The sequence below is a fragment of the Protopterus annectens genome, chromosome 2.part1, assembly GCF_019279795.1.
Source record: "Protopterus annectens isolate FY-2018-M chromosome 2.part1, PAN1.0, whole genome shotgun sequence".
NCBI lineage: Eukaryota > Metazoa > Chordata > Ceratodontiformes > Protopteridae > Protopterus > Protopterus annectens.
In genome coordinates, this window is record NC_056729.1 from 921321885 (window position 1) to 921336661 (window position 14777).

At 35.6% G+C, this 14777-nt stretch overlaps 1 protein-coding gene across 1 annotated transcript in view; it reads right to left on the reverse strand.

The window, feature by feature from the left end:
* LOC122794919 (NACHT and WD repeat domain-containing protein 2-like) overlaps positions 1–14777 on the reverse strand; it is a 1236179-nt gene that overhangs the window by 657115 nt on the left and 564287 nt on the right. The window contains exons 13-14 of the mRNA XM_044063511.1: positions 4099–4222; positions 3785–3994 (exon numbers count right to left, since the gene is read on the reverse strand). Coding sequence (XP_043919446.1) covers positions 3785–3994; positions 4099–4222 — 334 coding nt within the window. The remainder of the gene's footprint in view (positions 1–3784; positions 3995–4098; positions 4223–14777) is intronic.

Genomic DNA, 14777 nt, shown 5'->3' on the forward strand with positions numbered 1-14777 from the left:
CACCAACTTTTAATCCACACCCTGCAAACATTCTGTATAGATACTAGAGCCCTTCAATGGTTTCAATCCTACCTGAATGGTCAACAGCAGGCTGTCCTCTGGCAGAACAAACTCTCTATCCTTCTACCTAATACCCTTGGCGTACCACAAGGCTCTGTACTAGGGCCCTTGCTGTTCTCCATCTTCATTAACGACCTTTATACTGTCATCCCAAAGGTCAGCTGTATCCAATATGCTGATGACTCTTCTCTGATTTGCTCAGCCACATCTCCAGCAGAGTTATGGTCAGCTACCCAGACCACCTTTAATACGATAGAAAACTGGCTTTCTGAACATCATCTGATCCTAAATCCCAAAAAAACTGAAATGCTGTTACTTTCACCAACATGTAGGTCTACCGCTTTCACCTTTACCATAAAATCAAATGATGGCACAATAATCTCCCCTGACCCCTCTACAAAACTATTAGGTGCCATCATAGACAATAATCTAAAATTTGACCTACATGTTAACCAAACTATCAAAACCATCAATAAAAAACTAGGGTCACTTTACAGAATAAAAGCCTTCCTAACCCCTCCAGCTAAAATTGTCATAGCACGCTCTCACCTTCTTTCAACCCTTCTGTATGCATCCCCTCTACTCTTGAATTTAAACAAGGCTGTCCTTAACAAACTCTCTATTTGCTACAACCACATTGCCAGGTTTGCCACTGGGCTGCCTTTTAGGACACATCATTGAGTCAATCTAAATCAGCTTAGGGGGCTTGAACTACCCAGCCTAATCCAGTATAACCCACTAATTATGGCCTATAAAATCCGCTATAAACCGGACAATACTCCTGCACTTAAAAATATTTTCACCCCCCTATAACAATCCTAGACCACTTCGATCCTCTAACAAACTACTAATTCAGACGATTCTCTCTTTACAAACTCTGTAAGTAGATCCTGGAACTCTCTTCCAGCTGATATTACCTTACTTTCCACCTTAGGTCAATTTAAAACTAGACTCAAACAACATTTGTCACTTAACTGGCTATGTCAATGTATCAAGCCTGGCTAACTCTTTCTAGAATGTGTAAAAATCTGCTAACCAGTTTACTGTGTAATTTAATTTAATCCTGACTTGCGCTCAGGATTAACTGTGACCTGTGGAACTTGTTTAATTTGCTTACTTATGTAATCTCTGTAAATAGTCTGTTTGTAATATGTATTGCTGGTATTATGTAATGCTGTATCTGCTTACCCTTGGAGCTTTTCTCCCCGGGCCTCCGCTGAAAATGGACATGCATCCAGTCGGACTATCCCGGTCAACAAATGTAAAATAAATAAAAATAAAAAACTAAATTAATGCTGGATGCTACTAGTTACCCGGGCATTAATGAAACAGTTAATATTAGTTGTTATTTGAAAATGAAAAGTATTTATGGTTTTTAAACACATAGTTTTGTATTTTATTTATTATATATATATATATATATATATATATATATATATATATATATATATATATATATATATATATACTTTTAGGGGGTTAGTTGTGTGATTCAAAGTTTTAAATTTTAAATATTTTTTATGGTTGTTTTTAGGAAATTGTAATTTTTGGTGTTGTGTTGGGTATGTTTCTTTAAATGCAATGCTATAAGATTGCTGGGAACAACTGTTTGAATAGATCTGAAGAAGTCCCTAGTGGGGGATGAAAGCGCTCAACTCCATGTTTTTGAATTTTAGCAGTTTATTTCTGGTTTTTCCCTGTTTGTGTGGTACAGTTTGTCTAAAAATTTGGAATAAAGCTTTGTTTTACATCGTTCCTTGGTTTCTCATTTGAATTATCCAGTTGGTGTTGTTTGCTTTTCAACTTAAAAAGTATATTGGAAATAGGAAAAAGTAGAAATGCTAAAAAAAATATTTAGGTATGAGGAAATGTGATGTGCAATTTTTGTAGCTCTGTTTCTGTTGGTGAACAATTTCAGATAAGAGTACAACATACAAAATTAAAGGGTCATTCAGTTGCATCACTAAAATGGTTGTTTGCATGGCTATTTGCAAAAGACGCCCCTCCTATTATGTTGGTAAAATGGAAAGGAGTTTAAAAGAGAAATTATAGAAGCAACAGTATCCAATTAGAAAAGGGAAGCTAACTAATGCATTGGCCAAGCATATTGCTAACAACCAGGACCATTTCTTTCAATTTTTAATAATTGAGCAAGTTAAGGATAATTTGAGGGGGGGGTCCCTGGCCTTTACAATTAGAAAAGAAATAATTAATCTGGCAGATTATTTTAAATGCTTAGATTTGGCCAGGTATTAATGAATACAGCTCCATTAATAGCATTTTAAAATTCAGAGCCCTTTGTAGACAGTTTTTTGAGTAGGGTGATTATGGCTATATAATTATTTATTAATAAATATTATTTGTTATATTTAATATTTTATGATATTAGTAACTACTGAGTTGATTTTATGATAATTGAAAGTAATTTTAATGTTTTACCTCCATGGTCTTTTAAAATTGCATAAATATCAACATTTTTATTATATACATTTTTTATTATAAGCAAATATTCTTTTACATAAAGATACTGGATGTTTGGAAGTATATATATATATATATATATATATATACATATATATATATACATATATATATATATATATATATATATATATATATACACATATATATATATATATATATATATATATGTGTGACTGGGGACTGTATGTACATGGTGGATTATTTGTAATAAGTGTTGTTGTGTAATATCATATTTTAGGCGGTAGTCAATGTTCCTTTAAGAATAGGTTTGCTTGTGACAACATTTCCTATTTGGCAAGTTTTGGCGGAATATTTAAATGGCATTCTCTAAGCTGAATGTTTGTGTGATGAAGTTTGATTACTTAAATGAAAATGCTCACAACATTTTAATAAAGCATTCAGTTCCATTAAGTGTCCGTGGCATTGCCATTTTTGTTAGTTCATTCATACTACTCACTCGCACACACACTCACTCCTAGGGGCAATTTAGAGAGTCCAATCCACTTGATGCAGGTCTTTGGATTCTGGGAGGAAACTGGTGCACCCTGAAGAAAGCCACCTGACTGCAGGGAGGACATACAGACTCCACACAGAAGGCCCCAGCTTGTTCTGAATGATCAACCCCTCCATAACTTTTCAGAGCTTACTTTCCAGGGCTGCCCTTCGCACTCCTTTATCCATAATCACTGATCATGTTTTGTAGGTATGACTCAATGTCTGTACCTCACAAATTCAAGGTCTAGAGTTGAGCCTTAACCTGCAGTTGCTGTTGTGTTCATGTTCTCCCTTTGGAAATTTCCTGAGTAATCTTGTTTGATCTTATGTAATGTGTACATCAAAAAGGTGAGATATCTGTCTTACCTACACTCACACTGAATAACAGTACAACGTCTGCATGTACAGCAAGCTAAAAGAATGGATATGCAAACCAGTAGCATGTGCTTTTGGCAAGATCAGCAACAACTGAAAATAAAAATGTGAGACACTTTCTGTTTTGTTTAGAGTTCATCTCCATACACACTATAACAACACTGGCAATGTTTAGTAGTGACAATCTACCCTTCCTGAAGTTGTCAAGAGACTATAGGCACCTTTATACCTTTCCCTCAAGGGCATTTATAATTACTTGGCAATTTCACAATGGGCTAATAATATTTTTATCCCAACCATGCATACATTATCCCTTATATTTTGTCAGGTGGTTATAACACAATAACAATTTAACTGTGTCCTCATTTACCTGCAATGCTTTTGAACATGGCTTGTCTGATAGTATGGAAGAAGAAACAATGATATATACATTGTGGGGGAGCTCAGCTGGTATCCAGGAAATGCTGGCATCATAGTCTTCTGAGAGTTCGTCTAACGCATCCAGGCAGATCATCAGTGGTTTATCTTCTCCTGCATATTCCAAAAGGGAGGTGAACTGATTCAGTAGTCCCCCATAATCCTACAAAATTAATGGCATATTCCAAAGGTTATATGGGAAATTGCACAAAGCCTCACATAGCAGGTAATACCTAATGCAAAGAATCTCTGTACTAGGTGTTTTACCTCGGACAGGTCAATGGATATGTTATATATTTCAGCAATCTGGTAGCAGAGACTATAAAGCAGCAATCTGACATTCTTGCTGTCTCCAGTGATTCCAGTAAACCGAACTACAACTCTCAAATCACTGCAAGAAAATAAAATTGAAAACATCTGTCATACTCAAATGATCAAATAACTGATGAAAAAACACCCTTTAAAATAAAAAATATACATTTCCAGCAGGATATGTAAAATGATAGTTTTCAAATGAACAAGGACTCTGAAAAACATTTGCAACACAGGACTGAAGTATGTCAAACCAGTAATGTGTAATACAGTATTCTTAAATTTCAACACACCTTTTCAGTTCCGTACCTTTTTTTTCAATTGAGACATTAAAATTGAACATAAAGTGTTACAGAATCTCCTTGAAGGTTTGTTTAAGAGTTTATAATAATCAGCTTTCCAGCTGTAAATCTGGTCTAATGTCTAAAACTTGTTTTGCTGTTGAAGTGATTGCATCAACTTCATTCGGATGCATTTCTTGTTAGTGACTTAGATGTGTATCAGGGACTGATGTGATTTCAGAAGCAGTACTTTAACTCTGTGAGGCCTGAGAAGGAAAATGCCTGCTGCATATCTGGGTGATGACAAAGGATGGCCTTCTTGTTTTCTAAGGATCCAAGTTAGCAGTTTCCTATCCCCAAGATCATGGTCTATGTTTAGAACAAGAAGCTACAGCAGAAAAAAGAGGCAGACCCAAATGCGAAAACAGTTAAAGCCCTTTCCTGACTCACAGAAAGGGTAAAACCACTAAACTAGAGATCTAGACTATGTGAAGAGAGCTAGTATTACGGGACTAGGTAATTTGTTTAATTTTGTGTTGTCCATTTTTTTTTAAGCCTTCACAGTTGCCGGGACTTGTAGAAGCTGCAACATGGTAACATAAAGAAAAGTAAGTAGAGTGTTCATTTTATTGAACTCAAAAGGTTGTGGAAGATTCAACTTGCCTATTACCTGACAGTAAATGACATTATGTATTAAAGGGAGTGTGTATGAAAATGGACAAACAAATTGAGCTGTTGCTTTGACTGGGAGTAACAGATACTGCCAGGACATCAGTGTGAATAAGACTCTGACACACATTTTTATACTTTTAAATGACATAACCAAGATTTCTTACTTGTAAGAACTTTGCCCCGCTGAAACTTTTTAGCTCTGTAGCTAATATGGATAGGAGACAAATCAGCATAATCTCAATTACACGAGTAAGCCCAACATACTCCATGATGTATTTATAAATATTTACAATATAAAACAAATTACAGATGACTGTCTCAAACTTTTTATCAAGTTCTCCTATTGTTACCAAGCAAGTGAAATTACAATACATCAGCTCATTCACACTTTCATGTGACATGTTTGTAGCAGACAGAAAGTACTGTTCTATGCCTTTCCTCTGTCACATACTAGCACACTTATCAGCACATTGTGTGTGACAAAGAACTTCTTTGTTGTAATGTTCCTTGATGTATCAGAATTCATACAACACATGTAGTTTCATACTCAAGAATCTGTTGAGCACATTGCAAAACCAGTCTGTGTCAGCCTGACTTGTAATTACATTTAGAAAAAAAACATAAAATCCATTTCGTAGAGACTGATGCATGTCACATCTCACATAAGAATGATATTCTGTTCATCTTTTAACTAAGAGAGAGCATGCCTGTTAGTTAATGGTGAAAACATGATGGCATGTGGGGCAATCTTAGCATATCCTGTCAAGGACTACAGAAGAATTGAATCTTTAAAGGACATGTCCAGTAATTAGATGGACAGACAGTACAGTATGTGAGAACTGGAGTACGAATTACATATTTTTTATAGCAGATACCTCCAAATGAAGAGATGTAAATACAACACAGGTAATGTTTGAGTGATGGTCCAAAAGGTTCCCATATGAAGGAGCAGCATATGAAGCAGGGCCCATCAAAAGAGGATATGTCACAGACAGATATTCTGGAACTTTCTGTAGATTACTCCCATGAAACAGAGGGCATAAGAAATTGCTCTCAATCCAGAAGAAAATGATTTAAGGGAAGACCTGTTCGATTTAATAGAGAGGTATAGACATATTATTCTAGATGAAAGAAATAAATTACAGAAAGTAAATAAAATCTGAACTGTTAGAAAATTGATAAAACAGATGAACACAGTAATCAAAGATATTAAGTAATCCACATGATGTAACAGGAATAAACAGAATATCTTGATATGCAGCTAAACTAATAACAGATAAAGTGCAAGTCAAATGCCACCATGGAAGCATCGAATAGAGAAAACTAAAAAGCAATTAGGACCTGCAGCATCACTGTTAGAATATAGAAAAGGGAGCAGGTCGTCAAAAATACTTAAAAGAATAAACATGATAAAAGCAATGCACAGTATTAAAAGAGATCAAGATTTATCATATACTGTTTAGCCCAACAACTCAGGCAACAGATAGTAGAAAGGGTTGTCACCAAGCTTAGGGAGCCTGTAACAAGGAAGATATCCTGTTTATGGAAGAATGAAATATGCCAAGGTTAAAGGTAGATGAGGCTCAATTACCAACAGTTAGGACAGGAGGAGATAAGATAAAATGGTGATGTATAACCAATCTACAGGAAAGTCTCCAGGAACAGATGTTATTCCTGTGGAAGTTTGGAAACTAGGACGAAAAAATGATAAAGATCTGGAAAGTTTTGTTTAACACTAGTTTAGGAGGAGGAAAAGCAACAACATCACGGAAGAAAGTGGTGGTGGATGTAATACCTAAACAGGGTAAAGACGCAGCAGATCCAGCTTCTCACAGGCCCATTTCAGGCCTAAACCATGATTATAAAGTGCTTATGTCTATAATGGCTAAAAGAATGGCAAACATGATGCCAAAATTGATAGATATGGATCAATGTGGTTTTCTGGAGGGAAGGCAAACATTTGACAAAATTAAAAAAACACTAATGAGCCAGAGGGAAACAGAATGTAAGAAAATACCACTGTTGTTGGTGGGTCTTGATGCAGAGAAAGCATTTGACAGAGTAAGCTGAGAGCTTATGAGCAGGGCAATGAAAGCATTTGCATTTCCTGATAAAATGACAAGGTTGATCAGGAGGATATATGAGGGGTCAGAAGTAAAAATGAAAGTGTGTGGGTTCCTCTCTAATAATTTCTTTTTGAGCAGAGAAACCAGGCAGGAGTGTCCTCTTTCCCCTTTTTTATTTGCATTATATTTAGAACCACTGGCAAATAAAATAAGGGACTCAGAAATTAATGGATATAATTGGTATGGTAGTCAAGAAAAGCTGGCTCTATTTGCAGATCATATTATTTCATACCTGATAAAATCAGAAAATGACATTTCAGTGTTGTGGAATATTTTGAGGCAGGTTCAGATCTTTTTGAGATACAAAATTAATGAAGCTAAACAAAGGTAAGAGCTGTAAATTATGTACCCACAAATTAATTGGTTCAGCAATACCCATATGTATGGGTACATGATAAAATTACGTACTTTAGGAACATGGGTTGAAAAGGATTCTGGTGTGGCAGCTAAGAATATGTGGGAAGAGACTAAACAAAAGATAATATAAAAATTGAGAAATTGGAAGTTTTGTTATATGGATATGGATAGCAAGATGCAAGCAGTTAAAATGTTTTTAGTCCATTTAGTTTTATACATAGGTCAGGCATATTTTTATCAAACCAGAAGAGAATTTTTGGATGGCAATTAATAAAGAGCTGAATGATTTGATCTGGGAGGGGAAGACAATGAGTCAAGTGGTTTAAGCTAATTTCAATAAAATAGGGCAGTTTGGGATTACACAATTTGAAGGAGTATCTCAGACCTACACAGTTAAGGATGCTATACATAGCACAAGCAGAAACCTAGAATTCAAAGTGAAAAGGACTGATGATAAAATGGGGGAGGGGGGCTCAAGGGGCAAGGACAGACTGAGATTTTGGATGCAAATCCTTAAGGAGAATAATAACCATACAGAGTATTACATTCATAAAGTAGTAGAAAGCATTCTAAGAACTAAGCCAACACAGGAATGGAGAAAGGAGATTCTGCTGATAGGGATGACTACAATTAGGAATGCAGACAATAGTCAAGAAGGGGCAGGAATTTATTGGAGAAAATTGACAAAAGAATCAAGGTACTGCGATCAAATAATTAAACAGGGAAAGGTAATAGAATGGGAAGAGGCCAAGGATTAATTTGGACTGTAGGCTAGATACTGACTTCCCTGTCAAGAACTGATATCAGAGTATAGGCAAAGAGAAAGAAATAGGGGGATCCTAAGAAAAAGACCAGCACTGGTAAAGTTTTAGTAGAATATAGAACAGTAGCTGCTGTTAAAAAAATAATAATTAATAGAGCATACAAAATATTGATAACTATAAGAATCGAACAGAGGAGTCAGAAAGGATTGTGAAGAGAGAATGGATAAGCAATTCACAAAGAAACAATGGAGGGATATATATATATATATATATATATATATATATATATATATATATATATATATATATATGTCTCCCAAATATGCAACAAAGTCTAGAAGATTTAGGATCTTTGTTTGGAAGTGTTTACATAGAAATGTTTGCACCCCAAGTAGACTCCAAAGAATTTTTCTTCAGGTAAATTGCAAATGTTGAAGGTGTGATGGAGAAGAAAGAGGTAATTGGAAACATATTTTCTGGGAGTGCAATGAGTTGGCAGACTTTAAAGGTTCCCTTCAGACTACCCTGTCAGAGATACTGGGTGAGCACACTGGTGTAACTAATGAAATGATTTTTCTGAGCTATGATACAGAATCTGAATTGTCTAGACATAGTAAGGCTTTGCTGAGTCTAAATATGGTGGTTGCCAAAAAAGCAATTACTAGAAAATGGAAATCAAAGTCTCAACCAACTGAACTAGAAGTGTTGAATACAGTAATAGAGATAAAACAACTGGAAATTGTTTCTTTAGAAAAGGGTAAAAGCAAATTACACAGAAAAAAAACTAAAATTATGTCAATATGGTTTGTTTTCATTTATATAAATGTGTGATTACCTATGTTATATGTGATAATTTAATACAGATAATTCTTGTTTAAAAAATGTATTCTATACGTTTGACAATAATAAATGAAAACTATAATCAAACACAGATACATTTAAAGGAATAGTATGAAATAAGCAATTCATGAATGACACAAAAAGATTTTATAGAGAACTTGGAAACAACATCAAAAGAGTAGAAACACTATCAGAAAAAGAAGAAATAGTTATATATTGGGGAAACATTTAAGAAGACCATGTGGAACATAACAAAGATGCTGAATGAGTAAAGGAATTTTGCAGTAAGGAGTTCTAATGTAGGGGATATTATATGTGATGAAGTAAAAGTGTGAGAAATCAATACAAAATTAAGAAAAGCTCCTAATTGGAAAACCCCAATCACATATGCAGTACCTAACTCATGACTAAAAGCATTAACATCTTTACACAAAGATTTAGACTTAGCCCTGAGAAATAATTACTCACATGCACATCCAGAACAGAAAGCAAACTGGTTAACAGCAGGAAAAATGATACTCTTCCTTAACAGTGAACATACAAGCCATTCTATAAACGTTAGAGCAATACCTTCCATCTTGGCAATATACAAACTATATGCTGAGACAGCGTTTGTAGTCATTTTTAAAAAAAAAATCAATTATGGCAATAGAACAAAAGGATAACAAAAGAAGGTCATATGGAATAAAGGATCATTTGTTGCTAAATACAGCCATAAAAGAGAATGGTTAAAAGGGAAAGAATTTAAGTATGGCATTGACGGATTATAAAAAAAGCATTTGACAGTATCTCACATTCACAGATAAAATAATTCTTACAGCTGCACAAGATACACCCTATAATGACCAATTACATTACAGTGACCATGAAACAGTGATAAACCTCTTTGCAGTTGAACTATGACAAAGGCCAAATTATTATCTTAACGAGAAAAATTCAAAGGGGGATTCCAGGAAGATTCTCTGTCACTGCGGCTGTTTTGTCCTGCTTTTAATTCACTAAGATATTTAATAAACAGAGTAGGTTATGGTTACAATTTTTCTCCCCAAAACCAACCTTGTTTAAAGATCCCTCATCTGTTATTTATTTATTTTTTGTGAATGAATTAAAACTGTATAGTTCATCAGATAAGAAGCTAAGATCACAACTACAAATGATTAAAACTTTCTCAGATGCTATAAGAATGACATTTGGTCTTGATAAATGTGCAAAAGCAGTATTTAAAACAGGAAAGCTGCTGCACCAAAAAATATCAGCCATGTTAAGGAAAGTGATATATAGGAACTTGAGCAGGAGGAAGTGTATAAATATTTGGGAAAAGATAAGGGATCTGCAGAAAATCATGAGCAAATGAGAATAAAACTCAGTAAAGAACACTTCAGAAGACAAAAACTAATACTGAAAACTGACGACATCTAGGAATTAAGTTCAAACTATAAACCAGTTTGGTCTTCCTGTGCTAACTTACAGTTTCGGGGTGATCAACTGACTCCAAACATTAATGCAACAGTTAGACAGGAAAACAAAAAAAATGCTACACACACATCAAATGATAAATACAAATCAGTGTACAGCAAGATTATATATTCCTCACTGAGGAGGTATGAGTCTCCTTAAAACTGATTACATATACAATCTGCATTTGTGGGACTACATACATATCTGCTGACCTCTTCAGATCCAAATATAGTGAAAGTTTTAAAACATGAGGAAAAGAAGTCTAAGGTGAAATTTTTGTTTAGTTTTGCAAAAGCGTTTTGGTGTGAAGAGGGGATGGAAATCAAACCAGTAGACAAAAATCAGACAGCAACTTATGTGAAATGCTGTAAGGAAAAGGATCAGATAAGAAGAAAACATTTGAAAAATCAATAAATACAGTGGCAAGCACAGAGATCTCATGGAATGACCTCATGTTACCAAGATCTGACACAGAGGTGAACTGAAACCAAAAGATGAAAGGCGAATGGCAGCCAAAGGTAGTGAACTACATGCATGTTGGTTTCCAAGAGCTATTGAAAAAGTGGGAGAAAAATACAAATGCAGGCTTTGTGTGGAAGCAGTCACACATCTTGCTGCTTGGTGTGATATACTAATGGCAGAGGGCCTACTGAAAGGCAATAATGAGACAAAACTGTTGCAATGGGGATTCTGCAAACACTACTATATAGATGTAGCTGAGTGGCATTAGAAACATGAACCACAACGCATTACAGAGAATGATGAAGTGTATATCACATGGGACCACCTATGAGCAGTTTAAAAATAGATTAGAGGAAACCAGATACAGTAGTCCATAAAAAATGACAAAAGTAGCACTGATCACTGAAATTGCTACATCCAGTGATTACAGTGTCTTATGTATACAAATGGACAGAAAGTCATGAAAGTTTAGAATTTTAGGGCAGAAATTAGAACAATGTGGAGGAAAGATACTCAGACAGTTCCAGTAGTAGTATGAGCAATGGGCTGAATACAAAAGAATTAACAGTTGTAGTTGGGTATGGTACCAATACATGTAACTTCATATGAATTACATAAGGAGGCAGTTCTGGGCACATTGTGGGGGCTGAGAAGAACACTCTTGGCTAACAACAAAGACTGAAACAATGCTAATGTTATGGACTGTCATTACACCATGACTTAGGAATGGGACCCACTCCTGTCATGGTATTAGAAACCCAAAAGTATTGGAGAAATTAAACCAGGTGAAGTTTTGCTGAGTACGTGAAGTATAATAACTGTGAAATGTTTAGCCCTTCTCAAGTGGAAGCCACAAAATGTTAGCTAAAAAAAAATGTAACTTTGCCATGTGGTGATAAAATCTGGATGTGGTGAAGTCTCCCCTTGTGCACTTAAAATTTTAAAATAGTTGCACTGCTGTTGTTTCATCCCATGTAGTAGCTAGACTGAAATGTATTTGGAACCTCTATTTAAGCTCCCATGATTGAAATTATAATGGACCAATTGGGATCAACTGTAATCTGGACTACTTGTGGTACAAGCTCTGAAGCTGCTGAGGGTTTAAGGTATGTAGAGGATGGGGAGTCCATTGCTCTATTATGCTGGGAGTCACAATTTGCATTGACTTGTGTGTAGTTAGTAAAATTGTTATTAAACGTTGTACACTTTACACACTCTTCGTCATCTTAATCCTCTTGATCTTCCTTCTATACCAGGTGGCAAGAGTTCAAGACCCTGTTAAAAACCTTAGCTGAAGAACTCACTAGGGTTCATGAGTTATGAGATAATCCTTCCCTGCAGTAAGGAATGTTTTTAAGTGCTTCATGCACATAAAGTTAAAGAGCTGCATAACTGTGTTATGGAGGTCTTGGCAGCACAGCCTGTCAGATTTGTAGGAAGAATACAAGAAACTTGGGGCTGAAGTACTCCCTCCTAGGTATTGGAAAACTCAAGCACAAAATATAGTCACTGATAAATATTGAAACAGAATTGGTACTGGACAGATTAAGGCTTCAGTACTACAGGGTCATTGAAAACAGTACAACCATCTAGCTAGGAAATGACAGACCCTGTCTTATCAATTAAATAGCCTATGGTACACTCTCTCAGCATTCTCATTTCTTATATTTATGCAGTTTTAGTGCCAGCCCTGAAGATGGTAGTTCAGCCTACACAGTCATACCACTGAGAGAAGTATTTCAGTCTCCCTTTTGTCAAACGTGAAGCTGAACATGGAAACCGACCAACATCTCCCATCACAAACTTAATTAACTAAATAAGATTATCATACATAAAAATATAGTGAAGTTGGTGATAGGCTAGGTACCACCTCTAGTAATGACACACATCCTACTGTGGTTTATAAATATGTTTTCCTGGCAGTACTCAGACTACTGTGAAAAGCAGACAACAGCACATTGATAATGGCAATTCGCCTTCAGTTTTGGAGATATTCATTGATTTACTCCATCTTGAAGCCTGGCACAAACTCCTTCACATAACTCTCAGCTCTCCAGATTTACACAAGATTTCAAAATTTTTGGCTCTTATTTTTGGTCTGTTTCTCATAAAATTGTAGTTTTCTGGTAAATCACTGTCAAATCATTGACAATTAAAGTCAGAAAGTAATGGCAGACATTTGATTTCAGACTTCATATCTTTATGAAAATTCATGTTATATGCAAAACCTGTTATTCTATCAACTTTTTAAGTTTGTAAGATCAATACATAAAAAGTGTCCCTATTTTTTGGTTCTTTCTCCCCCCCTCCCCCCACATTTCTGGCTTATCCAGATTTCTTGTTCTAAGAGGTTGAGAGGCATGCTCCTTCATATCTTACAGTTACTTTCTCATTTATTTTGTAAATGTGCTTTATAAATCTTTTGCAACAATACTGGTAACTCATATGTGGTACTGCATTCTAGACAATGTCTATCATGACCAAGCAGGTTTTGTGAAGGGTGGGGCCAATTGTGAAATATTTCCTTGGGTAGGTCAATGGATGGAACATATCAACTAATAAATTAAACCCTGGGCACTACTTCCTGTCTATGTGGAGAAAGCTTTGCATTACCTGCAGTGGTCATATCGTCTTATGGTACTGAGTGGTTACAATTAATACTGTCACTAATCCTTGCACTGGAGAACATATCATCAGGTTCAAAGGTTGTAGTTAAAGTAGGGTCCTTCACTTCATCCTCCATCTTGATTTCCAGGAAGTTGATGCACAGCTAAGCTGCAGCCCTGCTGCTGTTCACACTGGCAATGGAACCAATAGATGCATCTTTAAGAAGGAAGTTAGCTTCTGTTTCTGGGGAGATGGTTGGGTTAAAAGGTTTTGAAAATCAGCTGTCCTTGTACATGGCTGATCTGATTCTATAAGTATGGGATCCAAACTCATCTATAGTCATAATCTGGGAATTTCTGGCAAGGTGGGATGGTATATCAGCCTACAATATAAATCTAGCCAAGTCTATGTTGCTGCATAGGAGTTTTAGCCCATTAGATTCCTTTAAGTCAGGGTTCAAGTTTCAGATGGAAGCCATTGTCTTCTAAGTATCTGGGTATACAATTAGCAGCATATCCACTGGTTGCTAGAGGCATTAAAAGTGATATCACAAGGTTAACACTGTAGTTGTAGATAATTTTAGTAATAGGCATTCATGGGGCATCCCTATGAAACTAAGATTAATACTACTGAAGACAGTTTTATATTCCCATCTTTTGTATATGCTTCAGTCTTTTTCACTGTACTTCCCCTATTAGTTCTTGTGTAAACGGCACAGTGAAATTATATAATTTACATGGAACCGACGGACCCATAATTTCACTGGTGTAGTATCACTTGCCAAATGCTCTGTAAGGGTTTGGGATATCTCTCTTAATCAAAGCTTCTCAAGCTACACTGTTACGCCCTGCCTTTTATTGGTGGCAGTGTCAGACATCTACCTTGACATTCCAAGTAAGTGCATTCTCTCAGATGAGAAGTTCAGTAAATGTTGAATCATCAATACTCAGCCTGGTGTCTGTAAGTAATATGCAATAAGTTAACACAGCTGTTTATTTATTTATTCATTGCTGACAAGGTAATGCATTGATCTAAGTGGACCACGTTCAGACTGTGGATTTACAAGC